Consider the following 18,258-nt stretch of genomic DNA (forward strand, 5'->3'; position numbering starts at 1 on the left):
CTCTGACAATCACCTTTATAACTTCACTCTCTTTAAATATATGAATTATATGTGTAGCACTTAAAAGAAGTGTCTTACATTAACTGAGTTCACTCTAGGTCAGTGTTCTTTGTGAGTAGCAAACAAGACATAATCTTCTGTCTGGAAGCTCTGTGGATGGCCTGGTAGACTCTCTTGAGATACAGAAAATGTACATGTCTGATGATTCAGTGTCCAGACAGTTTCTGCTTTTGAATTATTAAACCACTACATAATCTTAAATAACACCACTGCTGTCATGCAATATTTTATGGGCTAGAATCTGTAAGCCACTGGGGTTTTTTCCCTTATTCCTATTTAATGGAGGAAGGGAGATCATAAGGAGACCTTTGAATACAGGGGGGTAGGTTGTATACAGACAGTATGTGGGCTTTAAAGAGGAAACTCTTGAGAAAGCCAAGAAATCTGTATTCACTCTGTATCCCATTGCCTTTTTTTTTAATGTCATTGCTCCTGTCTGCCATGCAGGAAAGCCTAAGCTGAGTTTGGGTCTGTTTTTGCTTTTGTAAATACCTAAAAGAGCTTGGAATAAAACCCATAGCTACCCTTAGCTGACAGTGCTGAGCTTCCAAGATCTGCATCTGCTGTCATCCCTGCTGGCTTAGTGAACCACAGCATGGACTGTGTGCTGGGAGTCATAAAAGTGATAGGCTTCACCTCCAGAGAGAAGGCTGACACAATTAACTTTACAGCATCATTGACTGCCAGGCATGCTGATCTTTTTTCCTTGGTGTTTATCTGCACATTCTCCATTCACAGGAGTTACTCAGTGTAACTACTGTGCATCCAGTGTTTAGAGACTCACCCAACACATTGTAGCCCTTATGGTTTACTGGGTGAAAAATACATATTATTTTTACCATGTGTTTGCAGTGCATTTTTGCCTAAACTGCTGTAAAACATCAATACATCCTTTCCAATCTCTTTCCCTAACTTTTCTCTAAGCTCCCAGGAGAAATACTTTAATCTCTTTTATTTGTGTTGTGATGTTTTTGAAACAGTATGTTAAGAAAAGTCTTTTTAGTAAAAGGTAAGTACATGCTGAAGTCTTTACTTGTAAGCTTCTGAAAAGTGCAATGGATGGGGTAGGTTGTTCATGTAGGGGAAGGAAGAGAGGTTGGCTGCTGCAGAACAGGTGCACCTGAGGTGGACCATGGTTGGACCCTGCAGTGCATGTTCAGCATGGGATGGAGAAACAAATGAGCTTGAGTTTTGTGGTCATCCATGTCTTGTCATGATGCACATCATAATGTCAAAGGGGTGGCATTGCCCAAGCAGACACAGCAGCTCCACTGCAGGAATGAAGAGTTAGGTGACCATTGGTTGTTACAGGGATTGAAATCATTCTTCATGTTTCCTGTGTGCTATCAAAAGCCCATGCAGAGGACAGCCTGCTTTGCCTCATAATCCACAGGAAGCCCACAGATTGTTTACTTAGTCCAGAGAGATTCAGAATTCTGGGCTAGGGACAAGTAATCCTTTTTTTCCCCCAGCTCTCTGGATTTTAGCTTTTCCCACCTGTTGCTGTTTCTGTCATGTTAACTCATCTAAAGGTTCTGGGGATCTTTGTTACTCTCACTCAGATTATTACAGAAATTGTGGACACCTGCATGAAAAGGGAAGAAAACACAAGCTCCTGATTCTCCATATTTTTTTCCCCAATTTTCAATTTAATTTATGCTCTCAAATTATAACGTATCTTGGCCTCTCACTTCCTGTGTCCACAGTGACCCCAATATTTCAGCCCTACGGACTGTGGATGAACCATATTAACTCTACCCAGTCAAAACCAACACATGTCCCTGTATACTTCTCTCTGGTGCCTTTTGTGTTGTAACTACTTTTGCTCATGTCCATAGTGTTCCTAACCCTTTGCTGTTTCCATTTTAAGATTTTAGTTATGGATATGAGTAGTATGGTCATGTCTCTATCAAACAACACTCAAAGTCAGACATAAGAACGTGTTGCCTCCAACACAGTTACAAGAAACAGGATGAGTTAAGGAATTAGTCCAAATTCTCTTTTTCTTGTTGCTTTTAATGGGTGTTACTGTCACAAGGAGATCAGTGAGCTTACAGGCTCCAACCTTTGATGTGTTGGAGAAGAGTTGGTGACCAGACACTGTGTGCTCCTGGAGATACTGTGTTTGGGGCAGGTACCCCAGCTGAGATATCTCCTTTAAGTATTTTTGTAAAAAGCATATTCTTCACTGAAATGTTTTTGCATGCATTGAAATTCTATTCTTCAACCAGACTAGTACTCAGAATTAAAATGCATTTTAGTTAAACAAAATGTATTGATTGAAGATAGATTTTTCCACTTACAACATGGAAGCATTTTAATTTTTTATTCAGCATAAACAAATGTTTTAAAACTAGTTTGTGAAAAAGTTCTTTTTTCCTTAGCTCTAGATGAAACTTACTCCTCTACACAACATGCAGCTTAGTTTTTTAGCTAATGAAGTATTGAAGACTTGGTCAAGCACCACTGAATCCAGCAGGTGCACTGGTAATGGGAAGGATCTGGCTCACAGTGCCAAGTCTACCATGTGCCATTGATGTGGGGTAGTCATACTTGCCTCTTTCAGTATGCAATACATGCACTTAGTGTCCCTCACATCTCACCTGAAAGACAAGGAACTCTGAGAAGCAAATTTTTGGGAGCTAAATCTGTAACTTCCAGCCTAATGGAAAAGACATTCTGGGTAAGATAGACTGTGTCATTCAGGATGTCTCTGTTTTGAAGCAGCTGATGTAGTTAAAACATATTTTAATAGGGGAGCCTATCTGTTAAATCAAGTTTGTGCTAAAGGGACAGTTTGAGGAACTGCTTGTTTTTTTCTGTGTAGTATTCTGTGGGAAAAGCAGCTTAGGCATCCAAAATAACAAATAACTACTGCTTTATATGTGACAAGTCATAATAAGAATAGTTCTGGTAAATTTGGATATAAATGCTTTTTTGGAAGAAAAATAAAAGTAGAATATTTTTCTTGACACTGATTTTCAGTGATTCCATCTTGTAGCTTAAGGTCACCTGCACATTGGAAGTGACTAGAAGTTCTCTTGGGGGTTTTTTTAGCACTTTATTAATGGCCTACTATTTAATTAATAATTGATATGTCTGAAGTGTAGGAGATAAGTGGAGAAATAAACAGAGAAGAGAATGCTAACAAAATGCTTTACTGGAGTTGTTTGTTCAGCATATTCCAGCTTGCACATTGGGATAACTAGCTTTTTGCTGGGGAGGGGGAAATCAGAGTCCTACACAGTTTTATGCACTTCCTGATATGTGTTTACTGTTATTTCTAGGAGTTCCAACACCCAGTCCAGAAATCCTTCGACATACTTTGAATATGCTTGTACGGGAGAGGAAAATATACCCAACTCCGGATGGTTATTTCATTGTAACCCCACAGACTTACTTTATAACACCATCTCTCATAAGAACTAACAGTAAATGGTACCATTTGGATGAGAGGATACCTGACAGGTCTCAATGTACCTCTCCACAACAAGGAACTATAACTCCCTCCACCTCGGGATGTGTCAGGGACCGAACACTACCCAAAAACCACTGCGACTCCTGCCACTGTTGCAGAGAAGACATGCACAGCATGCATGCATCTACCCTACAGAGGAAATCAGCAAAAGACTGTAAAGACTCATACTGTCCTCCTTCATTATGTCAGGTCCCACCTACTGAGAAAAGTAAAAGTACTGTCAATTTTTCATATAAATCAGAGACGCTCACAAAGCCTAAGGATGTAGAAAAGCAGTCTAAGAAATTTGGACTCAAATTATTCCGATTAAGTTTTAAGAAGGATAAGACCAAACAGCTGGCAAATTTCTCTGCCCAGTTTCCTCCAGAAGAGTGGCCGCTAAGGGATGAGGACACCCCTACCACTATACCTAGAGAGGTAGAAATGGAGATTATTAGGCGCATTAATCCAGACTTGACTGTGGAAAATGTCATGAGACACACTGCACTAATGAAGAAACTTGAAGAAGAAAAAGCTCAACGAAGCAAAGCAGGGTCTTCAGCTCACCACAGTGGACGAAGTAAAAAGAGCAGGAATCACAGAAAGTCTCATGGGAAATCGAGGTCGCACAGCAAGACCCGTGTGTCCAAAGGAGACCCATCAGATGGCTCTCATTTGGATATACCTGCTGAAAGGGAGTATGAGTTCTACGATCCCTTGACTCGATCCCCACGGGAAGGCTGTTTTATAATAGAACACAAGGGAGACAATTATATAATGCACAGCAATCCTAACATGATTGAATCTCACTTTCCTATGACACCAGAGTGGGATGTATCTGGTGAACTGGCTAAAAGAAGAACTGAAATGCCTTTCCCTGAACCTTCCAGGGGAAGCTCCCATTCCAAGGTCCATCGGAGCCACAGCCATACACAGGATAGAAGATCAAGGAATGAGCGGTCCAGTAAGGCTAAAGAAAGGTCTAGATCCATGGATAACTCCAAGGGACCTCTGGGCTCAGCTACTTTAGGCACACCTGAAGATATAGGTGAAGGCTGTAGCCCAGATGACCAAACAACTAGCCAAACCTACATTGATGATAGTACCTTAAGACCATCTCAGTCGCTCAGTCATCAAAGGGCTCTGATTTCATCTGCAAGCTACAAAGAGACTTGCATCCCTGAAATAGCCGGTGGCAGTGTAGAAACCCCCAGTTCTTGTAGCCTATTGGAACAAGGGAAGCCTACAGAGAATTTGCCATCATATAGTGAACTCAACTCCTGCACAACAAAATCTGCAGTTGATGACTATTTTCAGTGCAACACATCCAGTGAAACTGTGCTTACTGCTCCATCACCCCTGGGAAAGAATAAAGAGGATCATGATACACTAACAGGGACAGATGGGCTAAAAAAAATTACTCCTACAGAAAGACAATCTCAACATATTGCTAGGGAGCCTGGGGTGCACAAGGAGGAGTCCCCAAAGGGCCCAAGCAGTGGTTCAGTGATTGCTGGCCAAACTCCAGAGGTGATTGCTAACGGGCGGCTGGTTCAACACCATAGCACTGAATCAAGCAGCCTTGATAAAAGGAAAGAAATATTTAGCAAGGATACACTCTTTAAGCCTCTGCACAACACTCTTTCTGTGAATAGTTATCATAAGTCTAACACACCTCTGCTAAAGCCCCATCAAAAGACCCCCTCTGACACATTGCCCGGCAGATGTGAGAAACTTGAACAAGCGATGGTAACCTCAGTCACACAAGTCATGCCTGTTTCTCAGAGACAGCAAGAGACAACTGGGAACCAGGAGGCCTCCTTTGACTACTACAACGTATCTGATGATGATGACTCAGAGGAAGGAACCAACAAAAATGCCGAGGAAGAAAAGAACAGGGATGACGTTGGTACGATGCAATGGCTCCTAGAGAGAGAAAAGGAAAGGGATCTGCAGCGAAAGTTTGAAAAGAATCTTACTCTTCTCACCCCAAAGGAAACAGAAAATAGCAACAACCAGAGAGCCACCCACTCAGCCCGCCTCGACAGCATGGACAGCAGCAGCATTACTGTGGACAGCGGGTTCAACTCTCCACGGTAGGATTGTCACATTCATTGCAGCTTTACAGACTAGGAAGTTGCATTTATGGTTTTATGGGTGTGTGATATTGGTGACAGAATGTAGGGCTGTATTTAAAAATTTCACACGTTTTCAGACAGTGTTTTTTCTACAGCTCTGGAATCCTCTATTCAGATGTGTGGGTTTCCCACCATACAGTAAGAAACCAATGACCATTTGCAGCACTGACTCTGTATTAGTTCATTTTCTGTTTGCTGAAAACCTCCCTGTATGCTTTTTTTTTCTGTATTAAACTTGTATTTGCTTTTAGAATAAAAGGGATGAGCTCCTGCATACTCTTCCCTTCCCTTTTCCTCTAAGATAACATCAACATGACTAATGGAAAGACTAGGCATGACCAGGTGGCATAATCTTTGGCTCAGACAAAAAGAAAAACAAATTATATTGGTTTGTGTTTGGGCTTCCTTGTTTGTTTCTTCAAAAATTTTGGAAGTGTATCTGGTCACCATTTCAAACTGGTGAGACTGGAATAGCCACTCCCACAAATTAAAAGTGCTCAGTGTATTTGAACTTCAGATGTGACTTAGCACTGCTGAGAGTGAGGTGCCTTGTCTAAGATACTTGGAAAGAGAGTGTAGACGTTTGCGTGTGGTGGTGCTGGTTAGTAATTACAGTTCCAGGGATTTCAGGCATCATGGGAGTCTCAGTGTGCATGAAGTCTTACAAATGTAGGGAGGAGAGAGTTGTTGGTGAATTCCCTGCCCTGGAGATTTCAAAAGTTCATTTCCAGGTTAAGAATCCTTTATGCTAGCCTTCTTCCTTGTCTGTCTGACCTTTGGCAGTCCTAGGTCCTTGATGGAATGGAGCATGACCTGTTTTGTTTGGCCTGCATAGCAACTCATCAGAGTTCAGAACAGTGACTCTAAGAACACAGAAATAATTTACAGTAGTAGTTCTCTTAGAGTGGCTTACTTAAGCTTAAATTATTTATTGCCTGTGTTTAAAAATAAAACCTTCAAGAGTGATTTTGTATTATGTGAAAAAATAGGGTGGGGTTTTTTTGTCACTTTTTTTATTTTCCCCTGTAAATGGTTTTCTTGTTCCTCAAAAGTATATATATTTTTTACATCAATAGCAAAGGCTCTCAGAAAGGCATTTGAAGGATTTCCTGTTTCTACACAGGACTAAATTTCATTTTCAATTGAAGTCCTGTCACTCTGAAAGAAATTCCTTTGGATTTGATGGTTGCTCCCACTTATGTTAATGACAAGACAGAAATTAGAGAGCCTGATGCAGCTTGCAGTGATGTCTCAAACTAGAGCAAGATTCTAGCTAAACTGAGCAAAAAACCTGAAAAATTGTTTTAGTAAATCATACCACTAACACTGAGTCCATTCTAAAAAAGAAGCTTCAGAAGGCTTTGAAATTTATGATATTGGTTGTTCTGCAGATGCCTGACATCTTTCTCACATAGAGCTGTTGTATGAAACTGTTTGCACTTTTCTTTTTTAAATGTGATGTCTTCCAGTAGTTGAAGTGCTATACTTGCAGTCAGTTTTTGTGGGGGAGTATGTTGTGGTGTTTGCTTCTTGCTCAGCCTGTCTCACTCCACAGAGTATGAGAGTCACCTCCAGGATAGGGTATCAAGTGGATTAAAAATCAGTTCTTGGGCTACTGTTTTGTGTGCTAGCTGAATATCAAACTTGTGTTTCTGATTAATGCAATGGTAGACATTTTCTTCCCTAATTATTTACACAAAAGCTAAAATATCTGTTTATGTTAAACTTAGCTAGCAAGAGAACAGGATGTGGTGAACATACTGTATTCAGTGCTGCTATACCACCTTGTTTAAATCATAAGGGAAACAGATGAGCACCTTTCAATTATGTTTGTGTTCCACACATCTTTTTTTTTTTATTTTATTGTTTATTTATTAACAAATACCATTTTTTGGCAAAGTCACATAAAGTAAGCTTAAAAAAAAGACAAACCAAAACATTCTGTAGCATGTTTTGTTTTGGGAGATTGGCATATAGTTAGGATAGAATAGGATAATATTTCAAAGCTTTTTCATAAGCTTTGCATCAAAATGATTAAATTTGGTGATTTTGCTGAGTTTGGGTCACTTCTTTGTATAAGTCTCCAAAAATAAATTTAGCTCAGGGTGAATTCAGCCCTTTGGCTAAAAGTACCACGTTGTTATTATTATCCTACCTTATATTAAAAAATGTACTCCACGGTCTTTTTCCCGGAAATACAAAGTAGCCATCCAGCATCCACCTGGTAAGATTCAGCTAGGTGTGACACTGTCCTTTAGCAGATGCCATGGGAAGAATATAAGAACAGGTTGTGCATATAGTGATGTTCCTCAGGTATGTTCTTCTAGCTTCCACTGGTGATGTAACTCTGCTTCCTGAGGTGGGGTGGTATCTTCTCATTCAAACTGAAGTATGCAACATTGTTTGGGGAATCAAAATTACCAATTTCACACTATAAAGGAAAAAAAAATATTTCTAAAGCCTGATAAATTGAAAAAAGGACAGTAACAAAAATTTAGAAAGAAATGGCTGCAGTTTAAGAGATTTGAAATGGTCAATTGACTTGCAAAGTATTTGTGTGCAAAATGTGTGAAGATGTTAATCACCACTGGGGGAAAAAAAAAGCCTCGCAATGTTTCGTGCATTGCTTTTATTCAAGTTATATATAGTAAATGTTAGCTGTCAAGATTAAATCTATTCCTTTATTTTTAGGGTTTATATAGTACTGTTGCTCCTTAGTCACCTAAAGAAAGCTAATTTTGGCATTACTCTTCATGCAAAATTTTCAATGCAGTTTTTGTGTATACATGTTGTAATGGTTGGTTTCTAATATCAGAGTTGAGCATGTCTGAAGATCTGGAATTGGTGATCCCAAAAAGAATTATACAATACTAAATCATCTCTGAAAAACTAAGATTTGCATCTATTTTCATTAAAAAGCAGAGGGAGAGGAATAAAAAAATGAGCAAGAGAAGTGCACCATACATCATTGCAGCTCACAGGAATCATTTACTCTTTGTGTCACCCATCATAGCTCTTTGGAACTATGGACAATAAAACAATCATTGGCAGAAGAATATCAGTACCATCCATTGTGACCAGTTTAAAAGATCTGTGAGAGTTTTCCTAAAAGCCTCATTGATTTTCCAGATTCAGTCAGTTTAAGATTATTTAAATCTGCCCTGTTAACTAGGAGAAGTTTTTTTTCCTTCCCTTATGCCATGCACTGACACATTTCTCCCCTGCCACATCTAAAGCTGTGCATTCCTACTTTTCCCTTGATGCTAGCACTAATGTTGGGTTTTTTTTCTTAGGGCTAGTATTTAACTGAGAGCGGTTCCTGATCTGTCTGGCTGCCTGCAAGGCTTAGTCAGGGAAGCAGCAGAAACATGTGGCAGGGTCAGGTCCACACAAGGCAGGCAAGAGCTACCCCTTTCAGTAGCAGGTAAATTTAGGTTGACTTGAAACTGACTATGAAATTTTTGTCATTAGTATCCTTGTTTCTAGTGCTTATTTAATAACTGCATTCAGTCCTCTAAATGTATTCTGCAAACATCTCCATAGCAAGTGGTGATGTAATTTTACAAAGAAGTAGGGGTAGAGGTGGACGACCAGGGGGCCACATGGATATTTGAAAGCAAATTTGCTTCTGAACAGGCACACATTATTTAGAGATCAAATATTATTCAATAGTGTAAAGACAACAGAAACAGTAGTACTGATAAAAGTACGCTTAGCATGTCATGGCTGAGATTTTTAAAACCTGTAGACTAAAATACAAGCTTCTCTGCATTCGTAAGTAGATGTATCATTAAAAGGCCTAATCTTTAAAAGTGTTAAGTGTCCGGTCACTCTTGTAGTTAAACGATACGTTAGAACTAAAAGAACATTGTCCATTTTCTGAATGAAATAGCAGCAGTAGTTGGGGTCCAGGGCAAGATCACAGACCAGGCAGTTAAGATTTCTCATTGTCTTGGGTTAGTTGCAATCATCTCAGCTGCAAAGCAAAATTGAAGTGGTGCATGTAGAAGCATTGTGGGTTTAATGTAAGGTAAAACTTTTATTTAATATTTTGTATACAAAAACATAGGTAGGAGACAACAGAGGATGCTGTGTTACATGATTGCTGTCCTAACTCTACATAGACACAGAGCTCATTTGATGAAGCTACTTTGTGCAAAACTGCACCAGTCAGGAAAGAAAACTAGCACATTCCAAGTGCAAGATGGAAGCTATTTCCTTGAGTGAAAAATCCAGATGCTTGATACTGGTTCAGCTTACAGTTTGTGTGACAGTTTCAGCTGTGCTTAGTGCTATACCTGTGTTATGGTATGATGACTGCTGAGCACCTCTGGGACCCATTTTGGGAGTAACATATGTGTACTGTCAAAATGAGATGTTTCATTGATGTGGCATTGCATACAAACACAGGAAACCTATTATAAAACACTCTGTTCTCCTTTCCTGTCTGGTCAATAGATATATAGACATGTCATATATGAGTGTGTATATATATTTCTTTTCCATTCCAGTACTCGTGAGAGCCTGGCATCCAACACTTCAAGTATTGTTGAAAGCAACAGACGTCAGAACCCCGCTCTGAGCCCTGCACACGGTGGCGCCGGCCCAACATTCAACTTCCGAGCCACTGCAGACCCACCCACGAGTGAAGCTGAGAAACTGCAGAAACCTGGTAACTGCCTGCAAGCTTCTGTCACTAGTGTCTGATAGTCAGCCTGCCTCAGATCCTCTGTCTCGTCCTATACAGCAAAGTTTACGACACTGGGACTGATGTTTACATCTTTGGGGAAAAATAACACAAGCATCTCAACCACAGTTTTAGTGTTCACTTAAACTGTGCTATGTAGACTAGGGGCAACAAAGAAGTCTTTATTTCAAGGTATTGCTTTTCACATTTGCGGCTCTGTAGCAAAGAATAGCAGTAGGGATAATATGTACACTTTTTGCTTCACTTAATTGTAACTGAGCACATATATGAAAGTCTAGACACTGTAAGTGTAATCTGCATTTTCAATGTCCATGCAGTTGCCAACTTCATTTAAAAAAATGCCACAGATGTGTGATGCCCCTGGTCAGAGGCTAAACTCTGCTACAGAGTTCATAATTTTATTCTTCAAAAACTGAGCCACTGCTGAAAGTAACCAGCCAGGATCACCATGAGGAAAAACGATGCCAAACATGAAAAGTCATGACTTCAGCTCTATATGTGAATTATTAATACTAATCAGTCATTTTCACTGTGCATTTTTGTGACACAATTTTACAAATACCTAGTTAAGCAAGTAAAAGGAGGTTTGGGGTTTGTTTCAATTTGCTTTTTTTTCTAGGTATGGAGGGTGGGAAGGGAGGCAGCTCCTCCTTTTATTTCAAAAATACAAGAGATGTTTACTTACTGAGACTTGCTACTTGACCTTCCATAGTCATCTGTGAGGAGGTGGGCCTTTGCAGAGAGGGGGGAGTGGGGAGGGAAGGGAAAGATGTAACTGTCATGGAGCCACAATGTGGAGTGACACAAAATATATGAAAGGACTTCAGTATAATTCACTTATTTTAAAAAGATTATCTAATTCTTGTGTCACTTCTGGTATTGCAACTTGCCATTAATATAGAAATCAGGATAACTAATTTCTTGGAACAAAAATATCCTTTATGATATAAATGACAAGTATGGCCTGAAGAATTGATTTCTTTCTAGTGGAAGGACATAAATCTATTTTATGTAGCTTATTAAATAGAGTGCCTAAATTAGGCTATTAAAAATAGCATACAGTGTAATGATTATCAGAGAACAAATTTTAGAGAATTATAAACTTCTGGCCTTTTTATTCAGTGGATGTTATTTGCAAATTACCATTTTATGGACATGTCTGGTTTCTAGAAATTCAATGTGTCCACTTGGTTTGCAGTAGAAATCTGAGTCCTGCAGGTACGGTACATCCTAATTGCTCTCCCTAAACTATTACTTCAATGTAATTAGTACTATGCTAATTACTGCAAAGTAAATTCTACAGATAGTTAAACTCCAAGAGTAATTTTAGGTATAGGGTCACATTCTGCTCTGGTACTCATGCAACCTGGTAGTGCAACAAACTGACTTTTTTTATCAGAACAGACAAATGGTGGAATAACAACAAAGATACTAAAACGTGCAACAGCCCAAATTGTTTCATAGAAAAGGGACATTTAATCTCTCTAGCCCTTGTAGTAAACAGGTATGACACCCAGCTGTACATATCAAACCCCAGTATTTTCATCAGGTTCTGGTGACATTTATTACTCTGTATACAAAGTCATTTGAGCTTCGCTTATGTTCTCTATTGTCATCGGAATTCTTTACTGACGATTCAGCCTTATGTTACACCATCGGATATAGATCATTTACTTATAAAACAGCTTTCTAACTCTGGACACAATCAGTTCTGTCAAGAATACACAGTCAATGCACAGGTCTGTTTTCATTGATTTCAGTGTATAATTTCCATTTCATAGGAGCAATAAGACCTTTCAGTGCACATAAAGGAAATTATTGTGCTTTTGGTTGGTTATCAAAGTCACTTGGCCTTTAGCCTTCTGCCTTATCATACCTTCCAAGATGTGCTCTAATTACCATATAATGCTTTGCATGATGCATCTTATTATTCAATATGTAACTCCAGCCGTACTTATTCCATGCGAACTGTAGAGTCAGAGTTCTTGTGGGGAATTGTCATATACTATACAGTGGCTGACTGTGATTTTATTTCTGAGATGAGCTCTGACATCAGTAGTATGTATCAATTCAGTAAATAAAAATGTCAAAATGGTAAAAAAATTTACAGTGATGATCTGAAATACTAATGGCAGTATTAAAATGTGAAGAGCAGAAACAGGTTTCACCTTTGGAGAAATAACTGTCATAAGCTAATCAGAATTTGTGCAGGCAGCTGGTTGTACAGAAGACATAATTCCAACAAAATGTGATAGTACATACCTATAAACTGTATAGTGTGTTATTTCTTAAAGTTCCCAGAGACCAGCAGACAACATAAATGTCATATTAATGTTGACATGGCATTGTACCAATATTAATGTGACTCTTGGAATATGGAATGTAAACAGAAGTTTCAGATAGAAACGTTCTAATCTTGATTTTTTTTTTTCCTTTTAAAATCAACAATGGAAAATAAGAAAATTCCATCTTGAGGTTCTGGTAACAAAACCACGAGAGTGGAGCTTGAGTGCTTTATGTCACCCTAATCCTTTGATGAAATCATAGCCTTGTATTATGTGGTTGCTTATCTATCATTCTTCTAATGTATCGATTTAAAGGTTTACAGAGTTAGATTAGGTTGAATCTGTGTTGTGTTCAACTGTAAAGGGTCAACACAAATCTGTCGGCATTTTGCACACTTAATATGTATTATTATAATACAACATGTTACTTTTATGGTAATTTTTTTTACACATATAACTACCTCCATGAATTTGATGAAATGCAGCAACAGGAAAAGTGTATTGTACAAAGCAAGGTTAGAAACTTTGAAGCATTAGGTCATGGCGTTCTCTTGTGTGTCAAAGCTTGCATATGAAGTCATCATGTTTCCATTGCCACAATTTCCTTCTACAATGTTAAAAAGATGGCTTTCAGATGAGTCACTTAAAGACTTTGACAAGGCTGCATAATTGGGATAAAAGTGAAAGGGAGGCTGAAACCTTGCATCCTCTCCCCAGTTACTGCTAAAATTTCTGCCTGGTAGAACTTGAAAATGTATTTGTAATTTAGCAAATTAGAAACATCTACAGTCTATGAAATATGATTGACAGTTTGGGGTTTAACAGAAGACACTCTGGGTATTTTCTTGGCAGCCTTCAGATACTTGGGGCCCTATTCTGCCTCCATCTTTGTCAACATTAGTACGTCATGGTTTCTCTGAACTGGCAAGGGTGTTAAAACAGCTCTTCCTTTAATGATATGCACTCTGGTCTCTAGATTGTGTGCATCTAAAGCATTTGCTCCTGTAGAAATTACCAACAGCCTTTAATTGACGTTGCTGGGAGCAGTATTAGGGTCCCTACTCGAGGTATGTGCCTATTGTTCAAAGAACATGGGCAAGTTTCCAAGAGAAATTAAGTTGGCTTTTGAAAAGTAGCCAGCTGCAACAAGCCACCTTTCAAGAGGGAAGAAAGAAAGATTTTTCCAAAAACCAAAGGAAGAAAGTGGCAGTTGAACCTAAGCAGATCACATTATATACAAATCCCGATTTATGAACACCTTTCAGCAAACCTAGTACCATTATCCTGATGCAAATTAATATACAATCATCAGTTGAGCTAATTTTGCCATTTTAAGTATTTCAGTTAAAATTTAGAAGAAATCATTAGCCATTTGACTCCCAGCACCACTGTAAAATGACTGTTACATGTGAAACAATGTTCACTCAACTTTAAAAATAAAAATGTATTGGAAAACAAATATTTTAATGAAAACCCTGGCCGATGTGCTTGCCAGCAGTAGTCATTGTTAGGAAAGAGAACAAGCAAACCTTTATTCAGAGGCCATCATGAACGCAGATAATACTTTGCACTTAAATCACACCTTTTTGCCTGAGGGTCTCGAAGCACTTGCCTGTGAGGTAGGCAGAGTTCACTGACCGTACTTTTTGTCTGGGCCCATTGGAAAAAGCAAAGGCTAAGAGTCTGCAGACTAACTTATTAACTAGTTGCTTTCTTAAAGTTACTGAAGTAAGTTTAACAGTTAACCAAAGTGTTTAATGTCTATATTCTGAAATTATTCTTTTGACACATTTAGTTTGTTTAAGTAAGAAACTACTTTATGGTCCTGTAGACACTCTTGGACTAGCAGTCCCAGAAAAAATTTTGCAGTCATACGAGTGCTGGCAGCAGTGGTTTTAGAAAGAGTCATGTTAATTAAAAATTTGTTTTTCAGATACATTTTGTAGTGCTTTTCCCAACACAATTGTTCAAATTTTTGTGCTGAGAAAGCAAATAGCACTCCTGATCTGGTGTCAAACCCCAGTTTACAATTCTCTTTGCTCTTCTGAAGAAAACTGTACAGTATTAGAGAGAAAAGTTCTATTTTTTACGAAATTCTTTTAAAAAAAGGCTATATATCTAAAATGTTCCCCCCAGCATAAGTAAAGTGCATCATTGCTGCATGGGACACATGCAGAGGACCCACCAAAAGCCAAGCTGGTGCTAGAAGAAAATGGGACTATCACACTTCTTTAATAGTGGCACTCTAAACATTGGTTCCAGTTATGCGAGTGTAAATCTGGCATAACTCCCCTGATCTCTGAGGATCTGAGAGAGATGGGAATGGGTCGTTAACTCCATTGAAGCTCAGTTCTGAGCTGAGGGTTTCCGTGTTCCTCCCCCCGCCCTGAGACACTAAACGCAGAGAAGGAGCAGAGGGCCACGCACCTGGCTTTGGAAGGGCAGCCTGGGCTGAATCCCCGCTGAAATGCACAGCCACCCAGCCGGGATCCGTGACAGCCGCCAGTGTGCCCCGCCTCGCAAGGGTGATTTTCCGTGTGGTGCACCGCCCTCATGTTGTGTATCGGTTAGAGCCACCCAAAGGATACCCACCCAGATGTATGAAAGGGCCCTTGGAGTAATTGGCACAGATGTTACTTTATGTGTGGAGGAGATTTTAAGTTTAAAGGGATCATAATTCTGCAGGTAATTTTCTGTGAGTGACTGAATGTGGCTGTTGCATTAGGTTTAAATGAGTTAATAAATGCAAGTGGGACTTACTGTATGTTAGAAGGGAGTTTTGCAGCCAAGACTGCCTTGTATAAATGTGTTTGCACTGAAAAAAAAAATTAAAAATTTACTTGGTCTCTGGTTGCTGTAAAGGTCATCCAAGATGGATGTTCTGTTTATATTGTATAGTATTTCATATGAAATAATTGCAGTTCATGAAATGTCTTCCCTAACGTTACTGATTTATAACAGCACATTTGTAACATGGTTTTTATTGTGTCAGTGTACCATATTGTAAATGATGATTACTTGTCATGCTTAGTATAATAATTTAAAGGAAAAAAAAGGACAGGGATTTTTGTAAGTCTATATTTGAAAGTCCCTCCATATGGTAATATTGTGTTCATGTTGTTTATGTAGTGTTGTGTGAAATATCCATTTTGGATTGTGTTACTTTTTAAGATATTAAATAACATTTGGTTATATGTTCTAAGTGTATTCTTTGCACTCATCAGTGATTTTTAGAGAGTATACTTATATTTCCATTTAACATGCTGTTTCTCTCCCTCACTTAAGAAACTTTGCACCACAAACCAGAAATCTCAGATAAACAAGCACTGTAACAACTTGATGGGTTCCCCTATGCTTTTTTGAGCCATAAAGCTCTTTGGGCCATTAAGAGTGCAACGGAGAAAATACACCTTTTTTTCTGGCTTGGACTGTTTGTGAAGTTGACAGCTGCAGGAGGAGTGTAATCTCCACTGAATGTGAGTGTCCAGCTGAGATGCACCCAAGCTCCAAGAAATGAGAAGTCCATTAGGACCTCCTGATGCCAAGGGCGACAGGTGTCACGTCCCTCTTTTCCTCTCCTCTCCATCGTCATGAGCTAAAGGAGGACCTGGTGCACCCAAGAGAGAGGGTTCTAGCAAGGAGTTTTTTTAACATTCTTCAAGAAAACTGATAGCTGCTGATTGGAAAGGCCCAAGTGGACAATGTAACATGCAAGTGCAATTTTCCAACCTTCTACCACCACCTGGAAGAAGGTTTGGGGGAAGTTTAGGGTCCAGGAGATTTGCCAGAGCTGTACCATGAGAACATTTACAACATTTGTAAGATAAAAAACAGAGCAGCATCTCTTGGAAATAGGTGTTGTCTTAAGCACTTTGGCTTGTCACCTGCTAGTGGCACATACTAATACCACACTGTTCCTAGTCTTAGCTCATTCCCCTTTATCCATCTGCTTACGCTTTAATCCATATTCATGAAATTGTGCATTTTGAATTACAGGGGTGAAAAATCCCAAAACCAGATAGGGTTTGGTTAGGGCTTTATGCCAGCACTAGTGCTTTGCACAGGCAAAGTCAGTTTTGGGTTTTAGTAGACTCAGACTGTCAAGGCCTTTTCAGTATTACTGGAGACGTCTGCAAGCACTATTTCCCCCTCGCAGAGCACTTTGTTTTTGTTTCTGTCCTTATGGTGTGCTTGTATTTTAGGTGCTAAATTAGGCTAATCATTAATTAGAAAGAAACTACTGTTGTCCAAAGCTACCACACCATGCACTTTAAAACTTGCTTTCAAGCCTGGCTTGAATTCTCTTTATACTTACTCTGCTGACAGGTAAACTGAAGATCTTTCTCAAGTGACATCTTTTGGGTCAAACATGGCCTGTAACAAACTAAAAATGGTTAGGGCCACTGCTTGGCTGAAGAACTACTCTCTTGCTGTTAGGTCACAGCTTTCTGCTGAGAGCACTGAGTAGATTTACATTCCTCAGTATCTACAGATATCTTACATCTGTAAGATAACTTTTAAAAAGATCTTCTCTCCAGATTTTTTCTCCATCAGCCTCTCAGCTGTTTCTTTAGTCTCTTGTTTTCCTCATAACTTACTTTCTATAATATCCTTCTTCTATTGAATCCCCTCATCTTCTGCTTCTTTTTGACATTTACTTTCCTTCAGGTTGGGGGAGTTTTTTCCCTACATGTTACTTAACATGACAGTTCTTCTGGCCCATTTCTCATCCTATCCGCTCAAAACATCATTCTAATCTTAAGAGTGTCTTTCTCCCACTTTTCCATTACTTTCCCTTTTTCACTTTCCCTGCTCATCAGAAAGACCTTAGGGAAGAAAAGGTGGTCAGCTGCTTCAGGAAAGGTGCAGTGCTCCTGTCAGCATCCCTTCAAGCCATGCTGTTGCAGTTTTTAATTTCAAAAATGTTTAGGAATGTAAATACAGCCCCATATTTTTGTCCTTTCTGTTCTCTTCCTCCTTTTGTCTGCTGCTCCTGGTTTTTTTTTTAAAGACTATGTGCTATTCTGTCCAGCATCTCTCTGATTTGAGGGCTCAAAGAAAAGACACAAAACCCCTAACTGTACTGGAACACCAGGTCACATCTGTCTTCCTCAGGGCATCAAGCAAGACCTCAGGTAAATGCTTAAAAAAGCAATTTATTCACCTGTGCTTTGCAGAATGGATATGAAGAGAATGGCCTCTACTTACTAGTCTTTCCTAAACTGCAGGGAAGGAGCCCATGGCTCTGACACTCCTGTTCACTGTAGCTGGTACTTGAAGAGAGAAGGGTTTTGAGCAGTCAGTGATGCTGGGGCTTTGATAACTGCCTGCAGTTTTGTGTGGAGATGGCTGAGCTTGCATTTATAAGCAACTTTCTTCTATGCCCATAGGTCCTCATGTTTAGCAAAGTATTTTTAGCCCATCTGTCACAGAAGCGTTGAATGAGGACAAGGAACGGGAAATCCCAAGTACTTTTATTTAACATCCTTTTTCTTCTCTCTCATCCTAATAAGCACATAAAGCCTAACCCTCTTCTGCCAGCTATGTGAAAGTAAGCAAAGACAGTAAATAAATTTACCAACATGGCTGTGCATGAAACACTGAAATAGT

The 18,258-nt window shown here is 39.2% G+C and overlaps 1 protein-coding gene across 12 annotated transcripts in view; it reads left to right on the forward strand.

Annotated features, from left to right (window-relative positions):
- The window catches only part of STOX2 (storkhead box 2), a 40,639-nt gene that overhangs the window by 20,193 nt on the left and 2,188 nt on the right, over positions 1-18,258 (forward strand). For 4 of the 12 annotated variants that reach the window (XM_053975495.1, XM_053975491.1, XM_053975494.1 and 1 more), the window contains 2 exons: positions 3,348-5,613; positions 10,167-10,965. In XM_053975495.1, the coding sequence (XP_053831470.1) occupies positions 3,348-5,613; positions 10,167-10,362 (2,462 nt within the window). In that variant the 3' untranslated portion in view covers positions 10,363-10,965. The other 8 variants (XM_053975489.1, XM_053975488.1, XM_053975490.1 and 5 more) reach the window with 5 other exon arrangements.

This window comes from Vidua macroura, chromosome 4 (assembly GCF_024509145.1).
Source record: "Vidua macroura isolate BioBank_ID:100142 chromosome 4, ASM2450914v1, whole genome shotgun sequence".
Classification (NCBI taxonomy): domain Eukaryota; kingdom Metazoa; phylum Chordata; class Aves; order Passeriformes; family Viduidae; genus Vidua; species Vidua macroura.